The 15,064-nt window shown below is 35.9% G+C and overlaps 2 protein-coding genes across 3 annotated transcripts in view; both read right to left on the bottom strand.

Moving 5' to 3' along the window:
• Positions 1-15,064, bottom strand: part of LOC106060589 (ras-like protein family member 12) — a 51,916-nt gene that overhangs the window by 25,110 nt on the left and 11,742 nt on the right. Inside the window, exon 2 of one of the 2 annotated variants that reach the window (XM_056022206.1) lies at positions 7,745-8,370. The exons of the other annotated variant lie outside the window; for it this stretch is intronic. Coding sequence (XP_055878181.1) covers positions 7,745-7,832 — 88 coding nt within the window. The 5' untranslated portion in view covers positions 7,833-8,370. The remainder of the gene's footprint in view (positions 1-7,744; positions 8,371-15,064) is intronic. 2 annotated transcript variants of the gene reach the window in all.
• LOC129924289 (uncharacterized) lies at positions 13,501-14,061 on the bottom strand. The gene has a single exon (XM_056018544.1). The coding sequence runs from the start codon at positions 14,059-14,061 to the stop codon at positions 13,501-13,503; it is 561 nt and encodes a 186-aa protein (XP_055874519.1).

Here is a 15,064-nt window from a genome sequence, read left to right on the forward strand (position 1 = left end):
CAACGCTTCCTTTAACTAGGGCACGGAGTTTTATGCTGTCTGCTGCAGTTGTCTTTAGTGCGTCCCTTGACGTGCAAAACTCGCCAGATTTTTCGTGAACTATAGATTAGATTCTGCTTAGAATTTATTTATTTTTTCTTTTAATAAATGACTGAAACTTTCTACTGCTTCACTTTTTATCTTATAAATTATAGACCTTACTTTTAAGAGAGAAGATAATTACGTCTTACAAATATCCACGTGCAAATCTAATCGTGATTGTTAATCAGCTAATTTTTTTTTTTTGGCTGATTCTGGCAACCTTTTTCATGCTCTAACGGCACTAGAGACGAATGTGTCCTGGCATATGGAACGCGCTTTGTTTTGTGCTTGCTTCAATCAAATCCCAATATTTTTCAAAGTTCTGTCAATGGAGTTGAGTGGTTTATAAGTCTTCTTATTTTCAGAAACTATGTCTGATGACCAAGTGTCCAAAGCATGCCCAAGGCAATGTTTCCCAAACTTTTTCCATAACGGAACTCTTCGCACATTCAGAGTATTTAGCGGACAACTTTGCTTATTTTTTTAGAGAGATTAATTCACCTTGTGGCCTACTAGCGTATTATTCCAGTAGTTCGCGGAACACCTATCCAGGCCTCGCGGAACACAGTTTGGGAAACTCTTGCCTATGGTGAACGTATGGGTGAAGAAAGACAGAATTCCTCTTAATGAAACAGTTTTATTCCCCTGTAGAAATCACCTCCTGAGTCCATCAACCTGACACTAGTTGGGAAAAAGTAAAGGCGGTTGGTCAGTGTGCTGGCCACATGACACCCTCGTTATTCATGGGCCACAGAAATAGATGACCTTTACATCCCCTGCGTTATATATCACAAGGTCTGAAAGGGGAACTACTTTCTAGAAATCGCGAAGAGTTTAAATTAGAGATGGGAATCAAATCCAACTTTTGAAGTTCGGGTTCGGTTTGGTTCGATCAGATTTAAGTCCGGTTCGTTTTGGTTCGATGACGAGTATAGTTCGGGTTCGGTTCGGTCAGGTCTAAACTTCGGGCTCAGGTTCGGTTCGATGTTATGAAATTAGGTAATAAAAAATGATGTACATGTAATAATGTTTAGTTCAATTATTAATTAGATAAAACAGTGATGTGAAACCTTATTTGGCCGTGGGCCATTTTTGTATCAACATTCGTGTCGCGGGCCACACAACATAAAAGCTACAGAAAACATGACATAAAAAAATATAAAACACTTTTTAAAGAAACTACAAACAATGAGCTCATAACAAATTTGCTTTCCAGGAACTTTAAGACATTAAGATCCCGAAATTAAAAATCTGTCGTCACCAGGATTTTAACCTGGGACCCCTTGGATGGCAAGTCAAGCGCTTTATCACTCAGCCACCGCGATTCCCACGTGAATATAATATTTACACTAATTCATGGGATGTAGAAAGTTTATCCAAATCCAACTTCTGAAGCTCCCACTGCATTGATGAGACACCAAGTTGAAGCACTGAATCTAGATGCTCGTCTGCGAGGCGATTACGTCACATTGGTTTCACCCCTTTCCGCCTGCTAAATGAAGAGTTGCCATTTCATTTAGAAGGCGCGTATGTCAGCCTGATTCAACTTCTAACCACAGAGGTTCCATTTGACTTGACAAATTTTATAATAATTCTTGCTGCCAGTTCGCTATGTCATCCAGACACATTTCTGGCGGTATCAGTAGTTACTAAAGCCATGAAGTCCTATAATCCCTATTGCAGAGGTCAGGGAGTCCAAACCAGAAAGACTTCGCGTTTAGTTGAAGTCCAATTCTTTAGATAAGTTTGCAGACCAGAATTCTAATAAATGTATTTAGCTAGGCTTCCAGGCAGAGAACTCGATCCCTTGAATGTACGTATAGAAAAAAAAAAAGATAAATCATGCACCTTCCAATGGAACGCAAATACATCCGCCCACAACATCCTGTAGTCATATTTTGTTTTCATTTTAAATTTATCATAGATAAATCCAGCTACGTAATAATAAACATCAATATATAAGAAGATAAGTCAGAACGAGAAGAGATAGATCTTGATAATAAAAATTGCCTTTCAATAATCGTGTGATATGTTAGCTGAAATTAAACAAAATGAAGACAAACTGTCAAGATACATATTTACGAAAGTAATTTGAGTTTGTAATCTCGGAACCGAAAGGAGAGATAGAATACGACTGGATATAGGACAAGCTTAAAGACGCTAGAAGAAGTGACTATATGGGCGCTTAGTATAGAGGACCCCACCACAGTTTCCCTTGTAAATAAATGTTCAAAGGTGGATTAAAGTGTTCTCAAGTTATCTGAACAGCGTCTGAGAGATTCAAAAAAGCTGACTTCGCATGAGATTGAATAGTTGTAGCTTGAGTTGGGGCACTTCTTAAATGTATTGTTTTTAAATTGGATGAAGCGAAACAAAGTCTGGCTTGATTCGTTGTAAAACTCGTGCAGATTTTTACATTTCCTCTTTTCAGTTTGCAAATTCTTTTCGGATTTCCTGTTAAGGCTGACTTTGATAAACGTGTTTCGTCATGTCTAGTGATGTGTCATACACATGTCAATCACAAATGCCTGTGCAGGGAAATGTTTCTCTTTTGGTAATATTATCTCGATATGTTTTTCGTAGGATCCCAATCAGCCAACACTGTTCAGCCTCTTTTCTTTTCTCTTCAATTTTAAGAGTGAAATTAATGAGGCGTTAGTTCTGCTACTATAGTGTCTTTCTTGTTTGATTTAGGACTCATTTACTTAAAAAAACTATTTCTGTAACACAAAACTAATAGTTTAAAAGTCGGTCTGGCTACTCTAATCATTTTAAAACAACCTATGAGACCTCAGGCCCCGCACTTTTATAGGTCCTGCGCTAATTCTAGGTGTAAACATTATTAAATTAAACCATTTTATAACTTATAACAGATTTTCCGCGGCCTCCAGATTTACCAGGAGCTCCAAGAAAACTCCTCAAATTGCAAAATATACGAAAAGTCCTGGAAAAATCCGGAAATAATAAAAATCTTTTGAAAACTCATACAAATCTCCTGAAATATATACACACAAATTTTCATTTTGGGGTGTCATTCAATATGGAAAACGCCAATCCTACGCGCGAAAAAAAAAGGCATTAAGCAATACCCGTAATTGTGGAATCTAGTGAAAGAAGCTTCTCGCGCTTCAAATTAATGAAGAATTACTTGAGGTCAACAATTCTCGCAGATAAATTGAAACATTTGGTAATTCTTGCTATTGAGCGTGATCTATGTAGGAAATAGAATGTTTATGATATACTGTATGACTTCGCTACACGCAAGGCTCGTAAAGTAATTCTGTACGTAGTAAAGAATGAATATAATGCAAAGACGAATATATTTTCTAATACAAACTATTAATTTTCACTTATTATCCGTATCCCTACCCAAACTGGGCCCCGCAAAATCCGTTTCGCATAGGGCTCCACAATGGTTATGTCCGGCCCTGCTATTTAGTGACGGGTGAATACAGAGTAGATTACTTGTTCTCTTTCCATGACTTCTTGGTCACAATGGTTAAGCCCTGCCCTGCTATTTAGTGACGGGTGAATACTACTAGTTCTCCCCCCTTCCCTCTTATTTTTTCTCCTCTAAAATTACCTGGGGTAACTATAGTCCGTCCGATTTGCAGAAATAAAAGAGTGATATTTCCATTACTTGGTGTCCAAACTCTTGAGCCATAAAGAGAATTATATATATAGATGTTAAAGCTAAAGTTTCGTCCTTGTAAACAAGAGGGCTCGGACATGACTTATATTTTGCATAGAATAAAAAAAGGTCCAAATCATTTGATAGATATATAAAATGTTTGAAATAGAAACACGAAGATGTTCTCTTATTTTTATTTTTAAAAAAAAACTATAAAAAAAAACCCTTTTATGTCCTCCTACCCCCAATTAAAAAACAACTACATTTGTTTTTAAAGGATGTGAACACTTAAGGTCTATTTGAAACACAAAAATAACCAAAAACTCTTTTTGCCTTGTTGCGCTGGTGTGATTTTATGTTGTACAAGCAAGCGTTATCACAGAACTTATCTCCCTTGTTGACGGTCGAACAAGAAAAAGCTTTTAAAAACTTTGATTATTATTTGTAGATCGGAATAACAAACTGGAATGCGATGATGCCGAGATAGTTTAGATGTTAGACATTTTTAGTTCATGGAATGCTGCTACAGAAATTACACACTTCTAAGCCTCTATGTATTTCGCGTTATTTGAATGCTACAGTCTACTATTTTAAATAAGTGCATACAACATTAAGTAGTGTAGAGAGCGTTACAATAGTATGATTCTTTATTTTTTAACAAAACCCTAATATGTGTTCCGGATATAAACATATTCACCTACTTTCACCTTTCTGTTATAATAATTTGTACAATCATTTAAAACTTTTTTTTGGAGACATAGGACGTGTGGATGTATATTTTGGTTTTCTATTATTAGAATGTTTTGTTTGGTGTATGGTGTAATGCACAAATTGTAAGACAAATTTCCTTATGGAAAATAAACATTATTATTATTATTATTATATGGCTGAGTGGCTAATACTGCTTGGTTACCTATCAAGGAGCCCGACTTTGAATTTATACTCGAGTTTTGTTTGTTGAGCGCCTAAAGGCAACACGAAAACCTTCTCCCAGATACCCCCGCCCGCACACAGACACAAGTTGACCATAACGAATTGAGTATTCTATGAACATGTAAATTGTTGACCATAACGAATTGAGCATACTATAAACATGTAAATTGTGATATGCGAAAGCAAATGGAACTAACACGCAAATCAAACAAATAATTATTAACACTATTTGCCGTCTTCACCTTTAAAGACATAAACAAAAAATAGAAGCAATCGTGACAAGGATCAGTGGTTCTCCATTTAAAAGCATGGTACATACGGAAGAATTTTAGAAATTTGATATTGCAGTGCTAAATAGTGTACAAAATGGATAAATTGGCTTTTGAATTGTATAGCATAAAGTTTACATTTGTCTTCAACAGTCTACACATAGACATTTTCTATTTATAGTTTGTGAGACACTTAGTATTTTTAGTTTGTATAGAGACGCGCCATAGTTGACGGACTTTGAACACGACGTTTAGTGACGTCACGACTTATTTGGGTTTTTAGATTATTTATGTCAATATAGTCAGTTGGTGATAGGACTTCAAAGGAATAACGTGATATTACAGAGACTCAACCGTGGCCTTTTCAATATTAAAACATTATCTATATTGTACAACGGTTTGGACTTTTCTTTTCTACTTGTTCCATGTGTAGGTCTTGTTACTTGTTAGTTAAGTACATTGAATACACAAGAAACCCGGGCATCTTCAGAGTAATCTGTCCAAGTCAGACAGCCATTAGTAGCTACAAGGACAAGGCCTATCACAAGTTTTCCGCAATAGATTAACCCCCACCCCCCCTTTTCATTATTCTAAGAATTTATGTTTCTATATAAACTAAATCCGCGATTGATCTACGCCCTCAATGCCCACATCCCCCCTTTAAAAAAAAAGAAAACATTAAGATTAGTGCCAGAAAAAATAAGATGAGAACCTCCGAGTGAAGTAACATTCTATAGATTTGTCTCCCTGTATTCCCCCCCCCTCCCTCCCCCTCTTTTAAAGAGAGTACACAGGAAATAGTATGGTACGAGCCAGGACGATATCTCTTCCATAAATTGTGCTGACTTTAAGATAGCCTGATTATGTCTGACCTGGAGGCACGTGCCTTGATGGACGTAGGCCTGTTTATCTAGAATGTCATGGAAGGATAGAACGGTCAAGTGCTTCTGGAGGGGGGGGGGTAAGAGATGAGGCTGTATACTGCAGAAGTGAAGGAAAGCCAGCTAATAAACATATTTGTCAGTTGCATCGAATTGACGAAATAGTTTCTCACATTATTTTGATATGAATGTGTTCACTCTTGTGACTCTAAACGAATCGCTAAAGTGTGTTTCTTCAGTTAAAATCACTTTAAGTATTTCACTAGCTTTTAAAGAATCGGTTAAAATTAATTCTTTTTTAAAGGAATATGGATATGTGTGATGTGTGACCCAAAACTACTTGGCTAAGGCTTAGCCACCTAACAAGAGGAGTCGAGTTCAAATTCCAACTCGAGCAGAGTTGAGTATGCTGAGCTCCTAATGGCAGCACAGAAACCTTCGCTCTAATACTCCCTCCACCCCCCCCCCCATACCCCTTGACCATAGCGCACCGAGACTGATTTAAGCATGAAAGATGTGCTAATAAAAGAAAAAAAAACTAAAACTATTTACTTTTTAAAGGTACTATGAAAACTTATTCTCTTCCAAAGAAACCACTAAAACCCATTCTCTAAGCTTCTAAAAAACCTAGCTCTCAGTGAGCCTTTACAAAATTAGGTGATGGCCTTCAAGAGAACATAGACTTTCCTGGGTTATATTAACATGCCGAGAAATGTATACATTGCTTCGAGTAACATGGAATGACATAAAACAACAATGGCAATACACCACAATACACCCCGAGGCTCGAGTGATGGTGTCAGCTTGTACGTTTACTTTCAGAAAGATATACAATCCACAGGTATGTCACTTTTTTATTTTAATGACAAATAGCTTTTGTAAAAAAAAATTTTACCTTGAATACTATAAAGAGATAGAGAAAACGAATAATAACGCTAAATATTTGTTAACTCTTTCTCTCCTAGCTGACGATACCAGCGTTGATTCCACCAGAATCTGGTAAATAATTACGGAGAGAAAGAGTTAACAGAGTTTGGTCTAGCTCGGGGAGGGGTGAGAAATGAAACAAGCAAAATCTTAAAAAATCCCTTATAAAAAAAAAAAACCCACAAAGCTTATGTAAAGGAGTAGAACTTCTTCCTTAAAACTATATCTATCAATAATGTACAGGTTATTTCACTTATTTGATGTCAAATAAAATAATTAATTGCCATTAATTAATTGACGAATTGAGTATTTTTGTTTATCGATCCATGTTTTGTTCCGTACAATAAATAATTGCCTAAAGTATCAATTTGAATGCGTGAGGGAGAAATAGCGTTAACAATTATGTAAGGGGACTAAACCCAACAAATTTAGTCATGTTTGTGAATACTGAAGTATTAGTTTCCTTTGTTGCTGTTAAACAAAATAAATGAACTACCAGTAATTCTAAAATGCCAAAGCATAATTGGTTACTTTTTTAAAAATTGATTAATGTCTTGATATGTCAATGAATAATTGTAGGAAGTTTCAGCTTGATTCGAGAATGGTGTGGTAGAAATAACGTGTACACACTTTTTTACCAGACAGACAGAGTGAGTTGATATCAGCTTTGTAATAAATAGTCACAGCTTTGCTCTATATGATGAACATTTATCGTTCCGGATGATAGAGACTCCGAAATTATATTTTCCCAACGACCACTTCTCTTCTAGGGTTAAATCTTTTTTAGGGTTAGAGATTGAGAATGCAAAACGGAATTATTAGGACTCTTCAAAGCTGAAGAAATAATTTAACTTGTGCACTTGTTTCAGTAACAAAAGTAAACTTCAAGTAGGCAGTTATAGTTCTTTTCGTTTTGGTCACTATATGAAGTTACTGAGGACAAAATCGTTCTATTTGTCTTAAGGCTGTACAACGCTAACAATGTAGAGAACAATGCTGAAGGAATCACTCGATCTACTGACCTGATTTCCCAACACCTAGGGCACCAACAAGTGCTATGTTGAACTCTGGAGAAGCTCCGTTGCGGTGGAACACCCTCCTGCCGCTCATAGCTTTGAATGTAAATAAACAAAGCGCTTTGTACTCTTCAGGTGCAGCTTACTTTTGGGTGGGTAGGGTCACGTCTGAAGTCAGAGTAATCCAGGCAGAATTTGTTTTTTTCTTATCTTCTGCAAGTCTTTTGCAAGATTATCATAGCACATAAATTATACTCACAGCAAAATAATAACACTGGTCTAGCAACTAATTCCACAGCTATTTACAGTATCGATTCCAACACTTTTCGCCTTAAGGTGTTACTTGAAAGAACACATCACTACAGAAACATAATTCAGCACTACATGAAAAATCAATTTAAAAACTTCAAATTTGTCAGAATTCTTCCGAATTTTCAACAGTTTCCATCACGTCTGCTCACCAGAGAAACATATATTTTGGATCACACTTCTAGATCTAGTAAGTTCTTACTAAGTAAAGGCAGAGTCTTGTGGAGCCATTGAGTTTAATGCGTCCAAAACTTATCAAAAGTGACAAAGTTCCATTCTTGTCACTTGAAACAAGCAGCAAGTTAAAGGTGACACGTACAGAACTGAAAATAAAAACCAACAACAATTTAAAACAAAGCTTACATTATGTGTAATTGTATCAATCAGTTTGGAAAAAGAAGGCGGGTATCTGGGTGACGGTTACCGTGATCGCTTTTTAAATGTATTGTATACAACAAAACCGTTGTACGACTTCAGTTTGTTACATTAATAAGGGAGATAATTCTCAAAACTAGAAAGACGCACTAAGCAGGAGTGGCCTTTGCCAATTAGTGGCCTTAGGCGAAGTGGATTGTGGATAGGATGTCCCGAAATAGAAAAACAAAAAAATTAAGACCGAAAAATACGCAATATACATAAAAAATATCTATATAAAAATCAATAAATAGGTTAAATTCATCCTACCTACATAAATTCATATAAGGCCTATTGTACGAATGTGCTTCATGGACGATTCATGATCCCCAGGCTAGACATAACGTCTGGACATTTCTCACAAAAAATAAACAACACCTACGGTCTTCTAACATTTAACAATTAGATTGAAGCATTCGTGAAACATTCTTCAACTCTATTAGAGACTTAGAGCTAGACTACAAGACATAGAGCCATACAATTATGCTTTGTTTGAGATTTGGTTCATGTTTTGTTTTGTTTTTTTATTCCTGTGCGAGGCCCCCACAAATCGGATGCCCTAGGCGGCTGCCTAGTTTGCCTTAAGCCTAAGGAAGTGTGCCAAGATTACTCCTTTAGTTATTGTTTGATAACAAACAAAAAATGTGCATGAAGATCCACTAGTGTAATACAACCAACAATCTCATTGTTAACATGTTTGGGACCTAATAAAATGATCTGATCTTGTGTTTTCTTTCTTCTTGGTTTCCATATAGAACCAACCGCCTTATATTAGTGGACACTGACTTTGACCATTCTAAAGCGACGTTGTTAATTTTAATTTTCAAAGTAATCAGTCTAGACACTGGAAGATGCTTCCTCAGAACTGCAGTTTGCCGACATCCGCTATTCCTATTTGATTTAATAGCAGACGATATGTGCTTGTTTTATTGCTTTTTATTCAAACTGTATAACAGACACCTGCATATGGGCGTCAACTGAAAGTGTTCTAGGTTTAGCTATCTTCACACAAGTTATTTATAGCTCGACCTCTGACCGGAAGAGCTAATCAGTTCATTTCTCGGAGCCACGGAATGTTCAAGGCAAAGATTTTTTTTTTAAATTTATCAAGTTAAAAAAAAAAAAAAACTTGATTTCATTACATTTTTAAATGCTTAGAAAGCTAAAGTTGATTCAAGAAACCCAAATAATCTCTCTTGATGCTGCGGCTGTATATTGTCTTTCATCTTTGTAACAGTGGTTCTCAAAGTAATAAATGCATCTCTTGGATTGTTGTACTCTTACAGCGACTCCCATAGTATCTTAATACTTTCTTTATAATGAGCTCCATTTATCAAACAAAATGTGAAGGAATGTTCAAAGTCAAACAGTCTTCGGTTTAAAGCTAACTTGCATTTCGTTAAGTTAGGATCGGAAGGTCTGGAAAAGGGGTGGGGGTACTTTACTTGTCTTCAGAACAAGGCAAAGTAAATGAAATAATTTAGAAAAACAAACAAGCAAAATACTTATTAAAATATTTATTTAAACACAAATAACAAATAACAAGAAAAACAAAATAAAAAATACTTTAAAAAAAAACAAAGGTAATATTACGAATAGTTATATCAATTAGTTTGGATCAGTCATCTCATTAAATTTGTAATAGATCTAGACTAACAAGAATAAATCTGTGCGATTTTGAACATTTTAAACAATTGTTTATGTTCATACTTTTAGCTTTCTCAATTGGCTATGATCCGATCACTTGTCTGGACCAGTTGGGAAAAAAAAGAGGGTGGGACAAAGAGAAAGAAGGTGTATCTGGGTGATCGCTTTTTAAATTCATTCATAGAAAGTAAAAGGGGAACTACCTGAATTCGAACTCGAGGCTACCCCCCATTTCCTCCTCCTCAAGCCAACACACTAACCACTGTGCCAGGGATGTGCTTATGAAAACAGAAAGTTTTATAGTTACCTACTGTAAGTTTCAAACATTTCTCTCTACAAATCGGACTAATTCGACATATACGATATACCATATGATCAGTAAAGTACAATTTCTTTCCTTTATTCAAGATACCAAACAAAATAATTTATTATCAATTTATTAACTAATTGGTTTATTTCTTTTAGTGATTCTTGTATTGTCAACTAAAAGAAATAATTATACAAAATTTGAGCTTGACCCGAGATTGGACCGGGAGAAATAACGTGTACAAACTTTTTACCAGACAGACAGACAGAGTGAGTTGATATAAGCTTTGTAAAAATGGAGAGAGAGAGAGAGTCAATTGAGCTTTCGCTTTTTTATTCGAATTTTTGTGTCAGTTAATATTATACATTCACCCGAAATGGGGATCAGTTTAGCTGTCTGGAGCTACACTATAGTACGTAACTCAAGAAAATGGCATGTAATAATTTATTAAATGTAAGCTTCATGCATTCATGTCAACAGTAAACACATCACTGCACTTCTGTTACTCAATAACTATTGGTTCACTTCCTACCTAGCTATTTGTACGTAGGAAACATGTTCATGTTTTCTTTTCAAATATTTGGGCTTAGAAAATCAAAACAGTGATGGCCAAGTCAAACAAAATGTTCTCTCAGAAAAACCTGTTTTGAACTCCGCCTCTTATTATTTCGACCCTTTCTCCTCTTTCTCTTGTTATTGTTGAGTTACAGAGCGCGTGTGTGGAAAATAATGTTTAACACGTGCATAAATTACTGTGTGTGTGTGTATGTGTGTGTGTGTGTGTGAGCGTGCGTGGAAGTGAGCAACTCTTCACAGCAATGGTGAAACTAGAATTTAGTGCTCGCCTTCTGTAAGTATCCCCCCTTTCTTGACGCTCCTTCCCCCCCCCTCCTTTTTAAATAAAAAAACCAGACATAGCTTTTACTCTTTTTAAAATTGCTCACCTTTCGTTTTAAACCGAAGTTTGCATTGCATATCCTTTTTTTTTTGTCTCTTTAGCCTACTTTAAGGTTAAATTATGAAAAGAAACTGGAGTCTGGCAATAGCAGAGTTCAAGTCTCTGGCAATGAAAGAACATAGCATGATTCTATTTCTGTCACTTACTGTATTGTTACATAAAGATTGACTTCAACTAATACAGTCGTGCATCATCACATGCAACATGTTTACACGAATCTTTGTCTTCTGAATATCTGTATGCCACACAATGTAAAACCTATCATATTGGAGTCACTTGATGAAAATAATAGAATGTAAAATAAATGAGAATTGGACCAGCTCACATCCAAATTACAAGAAAAAGGACGCCTACTATAATCTCGACATGACCAACGCATACTTTTTCGACTCAGAACCGGACACAACAGAATGAGACAACATATGTTTCTAACCTTAAAGTCAGAATGCTGACCATGTCCTTTAAAGCTGCATGAGGCCCGAAAACTTTCCTATAGAACAATAACTATACGGAGAACTGCCTGATCTGGAAACCACTGCATGGTTCATCTCAGATATAGGATTACTGATCTGAACTCTCCAACTTGTCAAATGAGAAGAAGAAGAAAGGGTCACTTCAAAGAGAAAGTTTCTATTCCTCTAACCTCCTAAATAGTTCTGTAACTTTGATCTTTAAAACGTTTATTTTCCAGTGACCTCCTAAAAATGTCTATCCTATTGAGCTCTAAAAAGTTACTGTCCCTCTGGCCTGTAAAAGTTTGTGTCCCTAGCACGATCTTCCAATCCTTCTGACCTCTAAAAAGTTTCTCTCCCTCAGATTTCTAAAATATATATCGCTCCCCAACTAGTTCTGTGCATTACATTTTGTACTGTTAACAAAAAATTGTTGGCTGTTACCAAAAAGTATTTTAAGATCTACCCAGAAATGTCGACTACGTTATCTTCTCTGACCTCCATCCTCACAGTCTACGCTCCTGGATGCCACTTGTCTTTATCTACTCCTCTAGTATCTCAAAGTTTATGTGGCCATTCTATCTGGCAACAGACTTTTCTGCCAACTTCTGGTACTTCGTAGACAGCCATAGAACATATATCTATACATTAATTCAAAATAATTGATCTACATCTATGTCGTCTGCAATAATAGACTCGTGACAGTTTTGTTTTTCCTTCTTCTAGTCTCGATCAAACTCCAGAGAGATATTATCGCAAGCAGCAGGTGGTGGATGGGGAGGCGCTATATTTAGCACTTCCTTGTCAGAGCCAGTTACTGCGTCTTCTTCCCCTCTTGCTACGGTTGCTGCCAACACCATTGACTACATTTGAATGATAGATTGGAATAGATTCTAGTTCTTCAAAGAAAGCCAAAAAATGTATTTATTTGTGTGTGAATGTGCCAGCCACAAAGTATTGTTTGCGATTGTTTACATATTTACAAAGCAAATCATTTTCACTTTACTTTTTTAAGTTGAAGAAAATTAAGAGTTTTGTATTCATAAATATTCTGATAAGACTTGAATAGGCCTACATAGACTGACAGTCTCTGATGAATCTTGTTTTTATTAAGTCTCTGATGAGTCTTGTATTCCTATAGTCTCTGATAAGTCTTGTATTTATAAAGTCTCTGATAAGTCTTGTATTCATAACGTCTCTGATAAGTCTTGTATTCATAAAGTCTCTGGTAAGTTTTGTATTCATAACGTCTCTGATAAGTCTTGTATTCATAACGTCTCTGATAAGTCTTGTATTCATAAAGTCTCTGGTAAGTTTTGTATTCATAACGTCTCTGATAAGTCTTGTATTCATAAAGTCTCTGATAAGTCTTGTATTCATAAAGTCTCTGATAAGTCTTGTATTCATAAAGTCTCTGATAAGTCTTGTATTCATAAAGTCTCTGGTAAGTCTTGTATTCATAAAGTCTCTGGTAAGTTTTGTATTCATAAAGTCTCTGATAAGTCTTGTATTTATAAAGTCTCTGATAAGTCTTGTATTTATAAAGTCTCTGATAAGTCTTGTATTTATAAAGTCTCTGGTAAGTTTTGTATTCATAACGTCTCTGATAAGTCTTGTATTCATAACGTCTCTGATAAGTCTTGTATTTATAAAGTCTCTGATAAGTCTTGTATTCCTACAGTCTCTGATAAGTCTTGTATTCATAACGTCTCTGATAAGTCTTGTATTCATAACGTCTCTGATAAGTCTTGTATTCATAAAGTCTCTGATAAGTCTTGTATTCATAACGTCTCTGATAAGTCATGTATTCATAAAGTCTCTGATAAGTCTTGTATTCATAACGTCTCTGATAAGTCTTGTATTCATAACGTCTCTGATAAGTCTTGTATTCATAAAGTCTCTGATAAGTCATGTATTCAATACGTCTCTGATAAGTCATATATTCATAAAGTCTCTGATAAGTCTTGTATTCATAACGTCTCTGATAAGTCTTGTATTCATAACGTCTCTGATAAGTCATGTATTCATAACGTCTCTGATAAGTCATGTATTCATAAAGTCTCTGATAAGTCTTGTATTCATAAAGTCTCTGATCAGTCTTGTATTCATAACGTCTCTGATAAGTCTTGTATTCATAACGTCTCTGATAAGTCATGTATTCATAACGTCTCTGATAAGTCTTGTATTCATAAAGTCTCTGATAAGTCTTGTATTCATAACGTCTCTGATAAGTCATTTATTCATAAACTGACAATCTCAGGTTGGAATGTTTGAAACAACGAGGTCAATAAGACACACAAAAAAAAGAGCAATTTTATTTTCTGTTATTGACTAAATTAAGTCTACATTGAGTGTGATGGGCAGGGCATGTTGAGGTGTACAATTAGACGTATATAATCTGATGAGGAGGCGCGGTGGCTGAGTGGTAAAGTGCTTGGCTTCCGAACCGGGATCTGGGATTCCAATCCTGGTGAAGACTAGGATTTTTAATTTCAGGATCTTCGGGCGCCTCTGAGTCCACCCAGCGCTAATGGGTACCTGACATTAATTGGGGGAAAGTAAAGGCGGTAGGTCAGTGTGCTAACCCCTATGACACCCTCGTTAACCGTAGGGCACAGAAACAGATAACCTTTGACCCTATACACCACACGGTCTGAAAGAGGAACTAACTATATAAACTGATGAGGCAAAAAAAAAGCGCTACTCTTTGTATGGTCACGTGACACAGAGTAAAGTTGTCTACTTAACGTCAATCTAGAATATTCAAAAAGATACATATCAGCTAAGTTAAGAGAATAACATAAGAAGACAGTCGATGGACTTCTCTCAATCGATGACCGTTTTTCATAAGTGTTTCATACTTTAAAATAAGTTTCATAACTTCTAGTTTATTTCTAATTTTGTAATAGATGGTAAAGTTGGTTTTAAGCTCGAACCATCTTCCATCAGTCCTGCAGGACATTTGGACTAGGACCTAATAGTCTTCATCCCTGAACAAATGGCGAATATATTACTTTGTAGGAGAGCGTTAGATTCCCACGTGACATTGTGATTTTGATTTCCTATTGGTCAAGCCGTTCAGTCGAGATAACTCTGATCGAAACATTTCAAACCCAAACTATTCAAGTATGTACATGACACGAGATCTCTAACGATTGACCAACTTCTGTTTTCATTCTCGTCGTCTGTCTTATGATGGTCTGGTCTTATTGTCTGAAAATATTGGTCATCAAAATATT

The sequence above is a fragment of the Biomphalaria glabrata genome, chromosome 1, assembly GCF_947242115.1.
Source record: "Biomphalaria glabrata chromosome 1, xgBioGlab47.1, whole genome shotgun sequence".
Classification (NCBI taxonomy): domain Eukaryota; kingdom Metazoa; phylum Mollusca; class Gastropoda; family Planorbidae; genus Biomphalaria; species Biomphalaria glabrata.

Excerpts from the sequence above, each read along its gene's own strand:
- LOC129924289 (XM_056018544.1), bottom strand. The coding sequence starts at position 14,061 with ATGACTTATCAGAGACGTTATGAATACAAGACTTATCAGAGACTTTAT.